This window comes from Bos grunniens, chromosome 21, assembly GCF_055505025.1.
Source record: "Bos grunniens cultivar Pamir isolate PY7600 chromosome 21, Bosgru_T2T1.0, whole genome shotgun sequence".
Lineage (NCBI taxonomy): Eukaryota > Metazoa > Chordata > Mammalia > Artiodactyla > Bovidae > Bos > Bos grunniens.
In genome coordinates, this window is record NC_141185.1 from 24,676,157 (window position 1) to 24,692,672 (window position 16,516).

Consider the following 16,516-nt stretch of genomic DNA (forward strand, 5'->3'; position numbering starts at 1 on the left):
TGTTTCTGTTCAACGAACTTTTCAGTCTTTAGTTTTGAGAACATAGTGCTAATTAAAGTGTATGCTGTTTTTAATGCTATACCATTGTAACTGCTAATAATGAAAAACAAAAAAAAATCATTTTCCTGCTTTACACAAAAAGATTTACATTTGAAATGTCATGTGTGTTCTCTGATTTCTTTTCTTACAGCTTGCCAGTATTTGCCGTGCTGAAATGTTTTAATTTAAGATTTCCTTCCTTTGTATCTTTTAGTTTTCTCTGTTGCTGCTTTTTCTATGACACAAGCCTTTCATTATAGTCACTCTTCTTTTTTCCTTCCCCACTTCTTTCTGTTCCTTTTTTAAAGCCATGAGAAGCCGATCCATTGGTGAATGTGCTCTGCCATCGGCCTATATACGCAGTGCTAAAAGTGCTCCTGTTCTGATCCATACTTCCAAACCCTTCTTGCCTGATATTGTTCTCACTCCCCTTTCTGATGAGCTTTCAGGTAGTGCCACCTCTGCTAATTTCTGCACCACCTTTTTCACTTTTTAATTCTTCTGCTTTCAAATTTTGCTTAATCAAATAAACTCTTCAAAGTTAATTTCTTTGGGGGAGGTGTGGGAAATTGGGAAAGTGGTTGAGAAATCAACATTTTGAGTTATTTGAACTCTAATGCTATCCTTGCAGTTCATTCTGGAAGTGCTAAGTTTAGTGCTGTGCCAATGACCAATATTTGGGGCTGTAAATGGCCGGGGTTCTTTTTTTTTTCTGTTCATGTCTGATTTTTTTTCTTCTCAGGTGGTCAGGTGAACTAGTAATGTATATTTAGAATTTCATTTATAATGTCATCATTTGACTGAATATATGGTAAATATTAAATAGTGCATTCTCCATCATCTGTAGTAATGAAATTTAAGCTAGGGGGAATCAAGTATATAATCGAAAAGTTGCTTTGGAATAAATCTTTATAATAGTGTATAGAATTCTAATAACTAATTTTTAAACCAAATAACAAAACCATTCTGTGAAGCCCCAATTTCTAAGGAGCCTCAGAACCTTTGCTCAGAAAGTGATCAACTTTCCACTTCTGCCTCAGGTCCTTTATCTGCAGTACTGAGATGATCTCCTCTTTAATAAGGCATAATTAACATAATAAAATGCATAGTTCCTAGGTTCATTTCAATTAGATTTGAGAATTGTACACCCCTCATCATCTTTCAACCCAAACAAAATATAGAATATTTCCATTACTCCCAAAATTCCCTAGTGACACTTTCAAGTCAGTCTCTCCCTCTGTCTGTCTCACACACAGTCATTTCTACCACCTAAGCTTAGTTTTTTCTTAAAAAAAATTTTTTTTCTGTATGACTAGAATTATAGTGCCTTGTCTTTTAGACAGAAGCAAGTTTGTTTTTAATATACACTTGGTACTTGAGCAATGCAAGAGTGAAGGTTGCTGTCCTTCCATATTATCCAAAATCCATGTATATATAACTTTACAATGAGCCCTCCACTTCTGTGATTTCACATGGGCAGATTTGATCAACCACACATAGTATAGTGATACAGTACAAATTTATTTGTAAAAACCCACAAATAAGTGGACCCACACAGCTTAAGGGCTTCCCTGGTGGCTTAGCGGTAAAGAATCTGCCTGCCAATGCAGGAGAGGCAGGTTCAGTCTCTGGGTTGGGAAGATCCCCTGGAGAAGGAAATGGCAACCCACTCCAGTAATCTTGCCTGGGAAGTCCCATGGACAGAGGAGCCTGACAGGCTGTAGTCCATGGGGTTGCCACAGAGTTGGATACAGCTCAGCACAGTCCAGAGCCCTGCTCAAGAGTCAGCTGTACTTATGCAAAATGTGCTGGCTTAAAGAAAGTTACTTGTGCATTCTTGGGTGCTTTCCTATCATTTTCTTAGGAGTGTTTCCTTCATATTGTGACTTTTGGTGAGGTTACTGATTTTTATTTTTTAACAACCTATCTTTGTACCCTTTTAGTTCCTAATGAACTGTAGGCTTATGCGAGAGAAGGTGCATTTTTATTAATAATGTTATTTCAAGTTCATGAAGGTCCCTTCCACCATCCCTAATCCTGGTAAGATCAGAGATTTTTCCCAAACCAAGAGGAGGTACATAAGTGAAAGCTAAAAAGGCAAGTGAACTATGTTTTTCATAGTTTAATCTGTCCCCCTGATGTAAGCGGGCTTAGTTGAACTCATATTTCCTGGGTGCATCATCTTAAGAACAAGAGTTGAAGTTTCTATAACTGCTTTACCAGTAAGACAATGAAACTACCCCATAGACAATCACTCTAGCTTTTGGTTAGAAGTATAATTTTCCAGAAAAATATTTACCTGATACTCTTGACTACTTACATGGCAAAAAGACACTCCTTTTAATTCTTTTATATTTGTTTAACATACTATGATTTCTAAGAATGAACTGTCAGTTTTCAGTGTACTCTATTGTTATCTAGCCCTTTTTTCTCCTCCAGTATTCTGGGTTAGATGACTATTCAGTCTATATTGTTGTAAATGTGATTCTGTATGGTATAACTTTATATAGATAGACTAAACTAATTGAGTCGCTGAATATCCTTTGAGAGTTTTTCTTAAGCTCCATGAACTATTTCAACGGCATTGACACAGTCACTGACATGAGTTCTTAACATTGAACTCATCTGATGTTGAACAAATGTTTCTTCCCAGACTTGTGTCTGTCTTTGGTTTTGATATAATATCCTGGGGGTTTCAGGAGATCTTACTTTATTTCTTAAAGCTCTGCAGGTAGTGCTGGTTGTCTGGGCAGGCACATTTTCCCTGTCGTGTCTCCTATACCACCAGATTGTACTTTTACATATATGGTAGCCCAGTCTAGCAGTCTTTATTTTCCTGAAAAAAGCAAGAGAAGTCAGAAATCTCAATAATTTTTCTTAAGTAAATTAGCTTTCACTGCCAAAAATAATACTTTCATGATAGAAGGCATGTAAAAGAACATAAGCATGGTAGGCAATTGACTTTTGCAACTGTTGTTGCTATTTTCTAATCAAGTACTGTCCTAGTCTGAAATTGTTTACAGGCCCACTTTCTTCCCAGTTAGTTCTCAAAACTGCTAATTTTTTTGCCACATTTGATGCTGTTAAATTCTAGGCTGTCTAAACCATGTTACATAGACTGCTAAGGTTATTAGCAGTACTTCATTATTTGAATTGAGCACTGTAGAGCAAAATGTTTTTGATCTTTCAACTTTTACTTTCTTAGTATCAGAAGAAAGAAGATGGTATGTCTCATGGCCCATCTTGTTCCTAAGATCTGCCTAATCAGGAGAATAATTTCCTATCTAATCAAACAAGTAGGCCCTTCTTTGCACAAAGAAATTTATTCCTTCTCACCAATATGTGATAGTAATTTTCTACAATTTTTGCGCCTAGAACACCAGCAGATTCTAGTGTAATTCTAAATTACACTAGAATTTTTTTCACTGAAATAATTTGTGTTAATTCTTTTAAAAGTACATCTCAAGAAAAATTTGAAGCTAACTTAAACATGGTATTATTTAACGTGTTTGCAAACAAACACTAAATCTGTATAATTTTCTTATAAAAAATGTATTGGTCATTTATCTATTTCCAGAATTTGAGTCAAGGAAACAACATTAAAAGGGTAAGAGTAGATGATAGTTTAGTATTTTAAATTTTAGTAGTCTAAAATTAATTATTTTGGTTTGTTGCTTTTCAGTCTTTTCATATGATTTTAATGATGTGGATACTGCTTTGAATTACCTACAAAGTGAATATCTAGTTTTAAAAAGATGTAGAGTTTTTGCTAGCCTCTACTAATAATAATTCTTAACTTACCTTGAAGGTACATTTTCATTATAGCCCAAATAGGCAAAAAAAAAAAAAAAAAAAAAAAATTTTTTTATTACATAAGGGAACATTGTCTTTTCCTTCAGTAATTAAAAAAAAAAAAAAACCTTGAGCCTCTAAATAACATCAGTGTCTACATATATTAATATAAATGATTTTATGAATTCAAGAGCTGTAAAAATATTGCCACTCATAGCTGCTGTTTGTGATTAACTGGGAATAGAATTTAGCTTTGGTAAAAGGGATTTGGGTACTTTTTTCTGTACCTCATTTTAGAGATTATTAAAATTTTCCAATAGTATATTAGTATTATACTTGAGAAACTAGCTTGATAATTTACTAGTTAGCAGCTACTAGTTTTTTAATATCGGAGAAGACAGTGGCACCCCACTCCAGCACTCTTGCCTGGAAAATCCCATGAACGGAGGAGCCTGGTGGGCTGCCAGTCCATGGGGTCGCTAAGAGTTGGACACGACTGAGCAACTTCACTTTCACTTTTCACTTTCACGCACTGGAGAAGGAAATGGCAACCCACTCCAGTGTTCTTGCCTGGAGAATCCCAGGGACAGGGTAGCCTGATGGGCTGCTGTCTATGGGGTCGCACAGAGTCGGACACGACTGAAGCGATTGCAGCAGCAGCAGCAGTTTTTAATATAAAAAATATGCTTCCCTTCTACCAGTATTTATTGAGCCCCTACTATGTGACAAGAGCTATTTCAGACAATGGGGATATGGTCATGTTAATATAAAAAAAAAAAATCCTGAAAAATGGTAAATTTCAGTGAAAATAGTTTTTTTTTTTTTTTAACATGTTACAAACTAATATTACACTTTCATTTACAGCTTATCTTTTCAAAATATCAAAGAAAACTTTTTGGAAACACAACATTCAGAAAAAACTGTTTTAATCCAGAGATGATTTTCCAACACTTTAATAGTAAAACATCATTAAGCAAATCCAGAGGTGAAACTTGACATTTCAAATACTTTTTAGGCTCTATAGGAAGCATTTTCTCAAATGTTCACTTATTTTTTTAAGTTTATTAAAAAACTTTTTTCTTGTTTTGTTTGGTCATTGGTTAGTTATTCTTTAGACTGAACTAGTTTAATTAGACACTTGTTCAAGGTAAAATGTAAGCAGCGTAATTAAGTAGTTTTAAAGGCCATGTCTGTTTTAACCTGTTATTACCATAATTTTCAGCAATCCAATACAAAGTTTATCCATTGTGTTTTTCTGTATAATTTACTAATACTTGTAGTTGACCTAAGTTTTGATTCCTAAGATTCTTAGCTTTATGGAAATAAATGATTTATAATGTATTAATAGTAATTTTTAATTATTTCATGAATACATAATATATATTATTCAGGAGATAAGAACCTGGACTAATTTTTGCCTTCCTTCAAATCCCAGCTCTCCACCTTCTAGCTGTGTATCCTCAGGCAAGTCTTACAGTTTCTTCATGTGTAAAATGGGGATAATACACCTAATTCATGAGGCTATTGTGAGGATTAAATGAGTTAATATACATAAGATACTTAGAACAGTGCATGTAGGAAGGACTGTACGGTCGGTCCTTCATATCCAAGGTTGGTTGAATACAAGTAAACCTGTTGGTTTGGAGAGCCAACTGTATTTATTGTACTTGTCCATTTTATATAAGAAACTTGAATGTCTGTGGATTTTAGTTTCCACGGGGGCTCCTGGACACCAGTCCCCAATGAATACAGGACAGCTGTGTATGATTGAGCTGTCATTTAGACATTATCTTCATTAAGGTTCAGGTTTATTTCTTTTTTTTTTTAAATAGAATTTTACTCATAAAAATTATCATTTGGCAAAAAAGAAAGAAATTACTTCTCATTTTTTTTTCTCCTATCTTCTTTTTTTTATTTTTATTTTTATTCTTTTTTATTTCTTTAAACTTTAAGCCTTGTTAGAGGCAATTTTGCTTAATTTCAAATGCTGATTTTGATTTCCTCTCTGCAGTTACTTTCTTCTTTGATTTTATGCGATTAGTATTAGTGTTATATGCCCGGGTAAGAACTGTATTTTAAAACTTATAACTTTCAGAAAGCTTTTTTTTGAAACTTAGATTTACTAACAGTACATTATTGTTACAAAAATATTTTCATTTTCTTCAAAGCCCTTGCCCTCTTAGACTTGAACGTTTTTTAGATATTCATATGTACTAACAAAAGTTTAGGGGAAAAACAAGCTGAAATAATGGCTAAATTTCCTAACATGCAACATGAAGACTGGATTGGGAGGAAATGCCTAAAAACAGAACTTCACAGTAATCTTTATTGGTTTCTTTAGAATGGAAAAAGTATGAGGTTATCAATAAAGGAAACTAGACATTAATACTAATATTCAGCTTTTTTCCTGAAGTTCATATATTTTCTAATCTCAGCGTTAGATTTTAATAAGGTTTTAATATTTTGATTTTAAATTTGCAGCTAAAAAAATAATTCCTACTATAAAATTCTTAATTTTTATAGAAAAATTATGTAATCTTTATTCTTTGTTGAGTCCTTTTAGAACATTTTGTGGGAAGAAACTGGAGTGCATGGTGAATATAATCTCTTGGCAGAGGTTCTTATGACCTATTATGGGACACAAACCAAAAATACTTCGCGTTTGTCAAGATGCACAAATATGCATTACTTATCTGCTACAGTATTACAATATATCATAAAGTTTCTGCGGAAATGCTTTGTTTTTCATTTAGAAGAATTTGTAAGTAAAGTGTATGAAGAAGAAAGCTAACATTTTTTTAAAGTATTCTCTTCAACTTAATGATAAAGAGTTGTTTCAACTTTAGGAGATAGTTTATATTTGACATGTATTGGGAGTTTCAGTGTATATCTTCAGGAATATAGTGCAATTTTAGTATATCACAAACTGCTCTTGATTTGAATTTAGTATAAGGTGGCTCCTTTTGGATCTCATACAAAGAAAGTGGTATCAGTGAAATAGCAGAGGTACCAGCCTCTCTTCATCCCTCACATAGATCCACAAGAATATTTTGAATTACTGTCCCCATTTTATAAATGAGAAAACTTACTTCTCAGAGTCTAGAGTAAGAAAACCTAAGTTTTAGATCTTGCACCATTTCAATAAATATATCTGTGATCTTGGACAAGTAACTGTTTTCTCTGGATCTAAATCTTCTCATTTTCATCAGTTATAGTTCTGTTACTTTTAATCTATGCATTACAAGTCTAATGAGTACCAATATCAGACTTTTTGACTTTGTCCCTTTTTCATGGTATTTTTCTGAACATGTCTTTTAGTAAAATGCCAAGATGTTTTTGTAGACATGACATTTTATCAGTAGTAAATGTTTTAATTTGTATATATCTCTACAATTAAATAGTATTTCATATTGTAATTTTCAATTTTATACATATTTTTGAAAATTTATCATATACTTATCACTTCAGGCACTAAAAACAATGTAATGACATAGAACACTAAGCCTGCTTCTCAAACTTGAGAAGTGGTTTCCTCTCTTTAGGACTCAGTTTGTTCAGTAGGAGAGTTAAATAATCTATAATGTCCATTTTGACTCTCAAATCTGTAATTTTTAAAAGAAATGTAAGAAGCTGTAGGTGCAGTTTTTAGGGTTCCATGGTTACCTAATGGAGTGGGCCAGTGTTTGGCAGAGGAGATTGGTTCCTAGTAAATTAATGCTGTTTGTGTCAAACATGAAAAAGTAGAATTTTTTTAGCAGTGTATTAATTTTATTTGATAGGGTGAATAGATTTTGCAGGGTAGGGGTAAATAGATTTTAATAGTGTAATAAAATAAAGTAAAATACCTCAGTAGAACAGATAACTAGTTTCCTGACAAAGAGAACTTTAGGAAGAGAATAGAGATTTCCAAGTGTAGTAAGTGGTCAAATAAGCAAAATTTGAAGAAAAGGTGATGTTTCTTGCCTGGTAAGAAGGAAACAGAGGAATTATGAGACCCTATGGAGTTTCTGTAGTGGGATACTAAGATGAGCTTTTTTGTGTTAAGATCTACTTTTTTCTGCCTGAAACTTTATTAAGGAAAATTGAATAGCAAGTTTGAATTGCTTGATTTATTGGCACAGCTCTATCTTTAATTGCACTTCCAAATGTTTCATCACCTCACTGTTTGTTCTATGCATGTTAACATTTTAAAATGTATTCTGGTAGTTTTCTAATTCATTTATACTACATGCTATATTGGCTTGTGCCCATCATTATTTAAAAACAAATTTGTAGATTTTCTTTCATTGAGCTTACAAAAAACTCAAAATTTTTTATTTTTAAGCATATGCTTAGAAAATGGTTGAAATTAATACTTATTTTTTTTGTATTTGTATAGTTTCTACTCTATAATTTTTCTTTCTTTCTTTCTTTGTTTTTACAGATATTGATGATGCTCAAATACTTCCTCGTCCAACTAGAGTCAGACATTTTTCACAAAGTGAAGACACTGGAAATGAAGTTTTTGGTGCTTTGAGTGAGGAGCAGCCATTGCCTCGAAGTAGCAGCACTTCTGACATCTTGGAACCATTCACTGTTGAACGAGCCAAAGGTGCAGTGCCTGTCATTGACAGTTCATCCCGTCATGCACCAAGCTTGCAGAGTTCCACAGAGGCTTCTTCAATAACTAGATCCACTGAGAGCCACATCACTGATACTCATAGTAGAGAGTCTTCTCTTGAAGTTGGTGATAGCATATATGACCATCTCTGTCACTTAATAGATCCAGTAGAACTTGCAGATTCAGCTTTTGAACAAATCCAGTACATTGACCTTGAAGGAGATGATGATCTTCTTTCCTCCCTGAAAGAATATTTTAAGGAAACCCAAGAAAGTCACAGTAAAAACGAGTTAGATAAAGATGCAGCTTCACAGGAAGTGATCTCTGTTGCAGTAAATAAGGATGAAAGATCATCCTCAGATAAATTAGAGTACATAGACCAGGAAAGTAAATCAGAAAATACCACCTCTTTTGTTGGAACTCCTGAAAACATACAGTTTCAAAAAGAACCAAACTCCGCTGTCTTCACAAATATTAGTGCACCCAACCAGTTAGACAGCTTTATGAAAACAAAAACTTCTGAAAAATGTAAACAACTAAACAATGATAAACAGTCATCGGAACCTAGTTCAGGTAGCCCTTGTGATAAAGAAAAGAGAAAACATCTGTATAGACAAACAGCCACAGAATTAGATGCCTGTATAGATATAACACTAGCTGAAAAGGTTAAGGGTGTGCAAATTAATGAAAAAATCACTGTCCCACATGTTTTGCATGCCAAGAAAACTACACTAAAAGCACCTGTTAACCGTAGAATGCCTCATGTTACAAGCACTAGCAAGCTTTCTCCAACTAAAAGGAGCTTGTCTGAAACAGTAACTCACAGAGCCAAAATCATGAAAATTGCTACTAAAAAGCGAAATAGTGTTCATGTTACTTTTAGACCTTCTACTGAGTCAGTTCAGTTTTATAATCCTCTGGAAAACAAAGAGGCTCCATGGAAGATGAGACTGCGGAAGCTCAGTGGCTTCAGTGGTAGTAATAGCAACATCAGCAACCCCCACACCAGCTCCAACAGTGCTGCAGAGCTAGTAAAACCTGGTGTGTACAGGCCTCTAGATACAATTAGTGCAGCATCAGCAAGCAGTGAAACAATTAAGGAAACAACAGAGATTCCCACCGCCATATTACAAAAAGAAGGAATTGCAACTAATCAGTTAGGTAGTCGTAGTACTATTAAGTCATCAAGTCACGAGGCAGGACTACCGCAGGGCTCCCTGGGTGGCGTTTATAAAACTGTTGTCCATGCTCTTTCGAAGCCGAAGGCAAATGTTTCCCCACAGAGGCAGAACAGAATGCCACCAGAGGCTCCACTGAGGGATCTGTACAGTCATGTAATGGGCTATTTTGGAAGGAAAGCTGCAGGTGAGCACTAACTGTGCAGAGCGCAAAAGGAGAAGACAGCACCAGTTTGGCTTAATGCAACTGAAGCAAGCTATAAGCAATCAAAAAGCTTTGGGATGGTCACTGCTTTCTCTCTGTTTGGTTATGCATGCGCCTTTCCCCAGCTGTATTTTTCCCAGCATAAAATGTTTATTTAAATTACTAATTTCCCTTATAAAGCATTTAGTTAAACCTCTTTGCTGCTGAACAAGATAGAGAAGAGGGGATACAGGAAAATTTAATGACCTTCCAAAGGCTATCCAAATCAAATGTTTTTAGTGTTTACTACATGAACTTGAAATTAAGTTTACTGAGGAGTTGGAATACTTTCTCCCTTGCTCCCCCAATAGTTTACATTTAAAAGGATCCCAGCTCTTAATAATTGGTTTCATTTATTTTTACTGCTGATTTATGTAGTTTTATTTTTTCTTGTAGAGAATTATTTTGACATTATATAACATAATGGAAATCAGGGTCCTACAGTGAACACCACCATTTTTAGTTAATTGTTATTGAAGAGGAAATTATGTCTTAAACCTCAAGGTGTGCTTCGTTACTTTCATGTACTCCATTTCCAAATAAGCTGTAGGCTTTTTAGTTTTGCATTCATTTGTATAGAATGCAAGTCATATCCTTAAAACACTTATCATTACTTTCTTTTTTCTGAGATTTTAGATGTGCATAAAGGTTTCATGATAGCCAATCATGATTTAGATATGGAACCTCTATGGACAGATTACAGAAAGCAAGATTATGGTAACTGTTTTATCTTGATTCAAATTTAAAATAACTGTACAGTTATAGAAAATTAACTTTCAGCAGTAAGGTAGGTTTTGATTTTATTTGTTTAACATGGTTTTGTTAGCATGATTAACAGAACGCTGCATCTTGCACTGAGCCATTAATGCCACTTGAGGGCAGTATTTGACAGCTTAGCAAAGCCTGGCCAAGTAGTATAAAGATAATGGTATTTCACAGTAAGTTCCTGACCAGTATATTTTCTTAACCTGAAATGCTTTGAAGTTCATTAGGAATATTAACAGTGTTGATTTCCTTTGGATGTGGAGAAATCTCCTTTTCAATGGCATAATAGTGAAATAAGTAAATATCTTACTTTCTGTCAGTTTCCCAAGGTTTAAAACGTCTATGTTAATGTAAACCACAGTATAGTCTTAAAAAATTCAAAATAACTTTTTTTAATAGAAGAACCTTTGTGAAAATCTTTTTTCTTCAAACAATAAAATTAGATTTTGTAGTGTAGTGAACAGAAACAACATTATGTCAAGATCAAAGAATTTTAACTTATTAATATGTAAACTTAAAATTCAGGGGATATATTCCTTGTAAATATTCTTTGGGGAAGATGAATTTCTAAATTATTGAGGCTCCAAATAGAAGCATAGAGACAGGAAGAAAGAAAAATATACCAGTTTCTTTATAGACAATATTAACCTAACTCCCAGCTAGTGCTTATCTGTAAGCTTTCTTGCTGTTTAAGGTTGTACTGAAGATTGACTAACATCTGCTTAGTTAAATAAAGTACATATCAATTTACTAATTCTTAAATCTAAAAGGAGAAAAATTACTCTTACATGCATGTTTGGCAAATAATTGATATGGCATAGGTAATTTGTTGTGGCTGTTTTTGTTTGTTTTAAATTTAGGAAATGTAGTTAAGTCTTTACTCACTATATATAGTTGTTTATTTGTTTTTAGTCAATAAAGAGGACATGAGCACAAAACTGCCCCCTCTTAATAGTGATATTGGCAGCAGCAATGCTAATGTTCCTGATCTGATGGATGAGTTTATAGCAGAGCGACTTCGAAGTGGTAATGCCTCAGTAAGTGTTATTTGATTTATTTGTTTTTAGAGAGGAGGGTAGAGAAACTAAAAGATACATACCTTTTACATATATATGTGTGTGATACCCATGTGAATAATCTTATTCCAATCAGCCTTCACCCCAAATTTAGGCCTTTTTTTTAAATTAAGATTTTTAAATTATATTTTTATATTCTTTATCCAAAGACATAAAACAAGCAGCCTTTTAGTTTTGACCAGAGTGAAAGACTGGTATACCTGTTTGCTCAGCTACTGCATTATAAGCCACTACCTTGCTAGCTCTTTGTTTTTCGTCTTTGCTCTTAGGGTGCTCTGAGACCTGCTGCCAGCCCTCAGCAGGAAAGATAACAGTAGAGGTCTTCTGGCCCAATTCCCACAATTTTAAATATAAATATATGTGAAATTATATAAATAAACATATGTGGAGTTGCTTTTTTAAAAAAGAAAACTATTTCACTTGGATTTCTGCTGTCTTCAGAAAGTCTGTAGCTCCATTACATTTTCCTTTCTTCTTAAATTTTTCTTTATTTTGGGTACACTGCACAGCTTGCAGGATCTTAGTTCACCAACCAGGGATGGAATCTGGGCCCCCTGCAGTGGAAACCACAAGTCCTAACCACTGGACCACCAGGGAACTTCCTCTTCCATTGGCCTCTGTTTTTTCCGTTTGAATTTCTTAATATTCACTCCGTGGATCCTTTTAGGTCTTCAGAATCTCAGGCCCAGCACCGTATGATATTTGACTCTTTGATTTAGGCAGACCAGCAGTGCTTCAGGCTGTGGTTCCATACAGTTAACGTAGACTCTTCAGTTAGTGTCCCTTCCCCCCCCGCTTCATGCCCTAAATTTCATTATTTATTATCATGATTATCTTGGAAACTAAAGATTTCAGATGCTTCATGAGAATTAAAAACAATTTTTTTAACGGTAAAATTTTTCTTTTAGACTATGACACGAAGAGGAAGTAGTCCAGGTAGCCTCGAAATTCCCAAAGACCTTCCTGATATTCTAAATAAGCAAAACCAGATGCGTCCTATTGATGACCCAGGTGTACCCTCAGAATGGACTTCTCCTGCCAGTGCAGGGAGCAGTGATCTTATCAGCTCAGATAGTCATTCGGATTCTTTCAGCGCTTTCCAATATGATGGCCGAAAATTTGACAGCAAGTATCTTTTTACTGCTTTAGCAATATGGTTTTTTGTTAACTTGTTTTCTGTTCGAGACTGACTTATAGATTATATACCATCACCTTCCTCTCTAATGTTGGTTCCTATACATGTATTTTGATTTCATTTTCAGTGAAACTGTAAGGATTTTTGGGGAATCACTTCAAGTTGAAACTACTTTGTTTTGCCAACTAAAGACATTAAAAAAAAAAAAAAAAAAAAACTTTTCTTTCATAAAACAAATGGTATCTTAAGACCAGAAACATAGAAGACAGAAAAATTAGGATGGACTTGGTGTTAGAATAAGGGACAGTCATGCTTATGAGAGGGACTATTTCATGCGGTCATTTGGGGGGACCACTGTCTAGTCATGGGGCTTCTCTGGTGTCTCAGACAGTAAAAAAATCTGTCTGCAATGCAGGAGACCCGGGTTCAATCGCTGGGTTGAGATCTGGAGAAGGGAATGGCCACCCACTCTAGTATTTTTGCCTGGAGAATCCCATGGACAGAAGAGCCAGGTGGGCTCTAGTCCCTGGGATCGCAAAAAGTCAGACACGACTGAGTGACTAACACTTAACATCTAGTTACGGGCAAGGCTTCAGTATGTTCAGTACAGTTACATTCAATGTTACATTACCCAGAACTTTACTTGAATAATCATTTCATGTTAAAGTGACATCAGTGATGTTACTTGGTGCTGTATTACTACCATATAGCTTTTCTGCTATAATTCTGTATTCTACTTGGCAGTCAGTGAAGGATACCAACATTTAAAAGAAGAGAGTCAAAATCTTGGGAACTAAGTTTATGAAGAGCTGGGAGATTCATTGGAGAATTATATTTCTTGCCCTCATGGATTATATACTACTTTAATCTTGGACTGGAAATGAGTTTTAAGAGAAAAATTACTTTTACCACATATGTGCCATTTTTATGATACATATCACTGTTCTAGAGATTCTAAAACTTGAAAAGCAGTTAGCTGTATTTCCATCTACAAGAAAACATGGATAAGAATAGTGATGATTGTGTTTCTGTCCTTTTATCATTATTTTTGTTAATAATAGGCTCTGAAGATCTTTAAAAATTTGTTTCTAATTATAAACTTCAAAGTGTTAACATTGTTTATACTTGCCTGAACGGTATGTAAATATGAAGTAGATTTAGGGGGGATGTTCATATTTAATTATTTTGATAAAGTAGCTCTGTCTCTCTTGTAAATATTTTTGTTATGTAATCAGAATGTCTGTTCACTAGCATGTCATCTTCCTGTAGATTTTGGTTTTGGAGCGGATACTGGGAATGCATCCTCTGCTGACATGGATTCAGGTTCTGGCCATTATCAGAGTGCTGAAGAGCAAGAGGTGGCTAGTCTAACCACACTACACATCGACTCGGAAACAAGCAGTCTTAATCAACAAGCTTTCTGTACTGATGTTGCAACGGTTACTGGTAAAGTTACTCAAGGGAATATATTCCTTAAATGCATTTTTTTAAGCCACCAAAGAACTTTTGCAGGCTTTTATTTGATAGATTTTATTTATTACTTATTACTATTTAAGTGTTATTTTTTTTTCCACTCATCTTTATGTAACAATGGAGAGGATAAAAAAGAAAAACATTATGTTAAGAGTCACTTGACCTGGAGTCCACATGGATAAGCTTTGGGGAACTCTATGAACTCTTAATATCATATGCAAATTTTATAGATGTTTGCACCAGAGCATTTCTTGCAGCAATTTTTAAATAAATAACCAGAAAATGTTAAGGGGTACTGCACTTTATCTTTTTCATTGATTTTCAGAATAAGCCTAGATTTTTGTAGATTTCTTTGGTAAAATATTATTGAAAAGATAAACCACACCGCCAAAAAGAAACTGTTTGTACTAATACTCTGTATTTATATAGTCAATTATGAATTTCAGCAACTTTTTATGTGTGGTTAAACCTGACAATCATATGACCCGTGGGGTCCAAGAAATTGAGTCATGAAAGGTGTCACTTTATTCCAAGAGTAGTACCATGACCAGAGGAAGCCTGAGCAGCCTGTGACCCATATTCAAGAGTTCCACTGTCTTATCCAAATTCACTCTGGTTCCCACTGTAGTTTGATGCCCTTTTGATGGATGATAGGTGAAATATCTGCCCACTGCAGAATGAGGGCTGAGTGGAAGACAGGAGCCAGTTAGGTTGGATCCACAATTTGATTGTTGGAGAATTTAAATTACTACTGAAAGAGAAATACTAGAAAAAGTTCTTATTTTACAATAATACCTTTTACTTTAGTTGTCCTGAAACATAAATTTAGATGAGAAGATACTCAACATTACTAGTAATCAGGGAATATAAATAAAATCCATGAGATACCACTATACACATAATAAATCAGCTCAAGTGAAAAAAAAAAACCCTGACAGTACCAATGTTAAACAGAGTGTGAAGCACCTGCAAATACATTACTAATTGGAGCACAAAGTGATATGGCCACTGCAAAAGCATGGTAATATCTTTTAAAATTAAACAATACATTTACTATATGAGCATCCCTAGGTATTTATTTCAGTTGTTTGTATGTGAACATTCATAACAGCATTATTCATAGAAGCTAAATTGAAAATAGTCCAGATATCCATTAACTAGTGAATAAATTACCCACTCCAGTACTCTTGCCTGGAAAATCCCATGGACGGAGGGGCCTGGTGGGCTGCAGTCCATGGGGTCGCTAGGAGTCGGACACGACTGAGTGACTTCACTTTATTTTTTCACTTTCATGTATTGGAGAAGGAAATGGCAACCCACTCCAGTGTTCTTGTCTGGAGAATCCCAGGGATAGGGGAGCCTGGTGGGCTGCCGTCTATGGGGTTGCACAGAGTCGGACACGACTGAAGTGACTTAGCAGCAGCAGCAGCAGCAGTGAATAAATTATCAAATTGTAATGCATTCATTCAGTATTCATTGAAATTGTACTCAGCAATTAAAAAAAAATTAAATGCTTACATTTGCAAAACCATAGCTGGCTCTCAAAAATATGCTTTTAAATGAAAAATGTTGAAGCTAGCAGTGGTAGTGGCATATAGCAATAAGGAAGTTTCTCTTCTCCTGAATCGTGTCAAGCCTGAAGTAAATGAAATAAAGTAGTGGTGGGTACCAGAGTTTCTGTAGCTGGACCGGAAATGGGAGTAGACATTCTTGCTTTCACTGATGGTCCCTGTTAGTAGTAACTGCTAATCCAGTTCTCATTCCACACTAGTCCCAAGGTAGACATGGAATGAGACTGCTAGATATGAATCTTGTACAGTATCATGATTTTATTGAATTCTTCACCCAGTTTGTAATCTATTTTATCTTTTGATATTTTCAGTTTGTGTTTTATTGGGCTTTTAGCATTACCTCTTAGGTTGAGGGTATTAAATATACTCTTTATGGTAATTTTATGAAATTATATTTACAGGTTCAGAAAGTGCCTCTCCAGTCCATTCAGCTCTGGGATCCAGGTCACAGACACCTTCTCCTTCCACACTAAATATAGATCACATGGAACAGAAGGATCTACAGCTCGATGAAAAGCTCCACCACTCTGTTCTTCAGACACCAGATGACCTAGGCAATATTTAAAAATTAGATCTTTGCCATTTATTCTTTTGGGAGCATTAGTGTCAGGAGATCTTGAATAATGCATCTTAAATTTGATTA

The 16,516-nt window shown here is 34.7% G+C and overlaps 1 protein-coding gene across 16 annotated transcripts in view; it reads left to right on the plus strand.

The window, feature by feature from the left end:
- RALGAPA1 (Ral GTPase activating protein catalytic subunit alpha 1) overlaps nt 1-16,516 on the plus strand; it is a 214,175-nt gene that overhangs the window by 97,749 nt on the left and 99,910 nt on the right. For 5 of the 16 annotated variants that reach the window (XM_086363567.1, XM_086363565.1, XM_086363569.1 and 2 more), the window contains 6 exons: nt 348-488; nt 8,255-9,796; nt 11,531-11,655; nt 12,603-12,819; nt 14,099-14,275; nt 16,275-16,427. In XM_086363567.1, coding sequence (XP_086219693.1) covers nt 348-488; nt 8,255-9,796; nt 11,531-11,655; nt 12,603-12,819; nt 14,099-14,275; nt 16,275-16,427 — 2,355 coding nt within the window. The remainder of the gene's footprint in view (nt 1-347; nt 489-8,254; nt 9,797-11,530; nt 11,656-12,602; nt 12,820-14,098; nt 14,276-16,274; nt 16,428-16,516) is intronic. The other 11 variants (XM_086363571.1, XM_086363568.1, XM_086363572.1 and 8 more) reach the window with 4 other exon arrangements.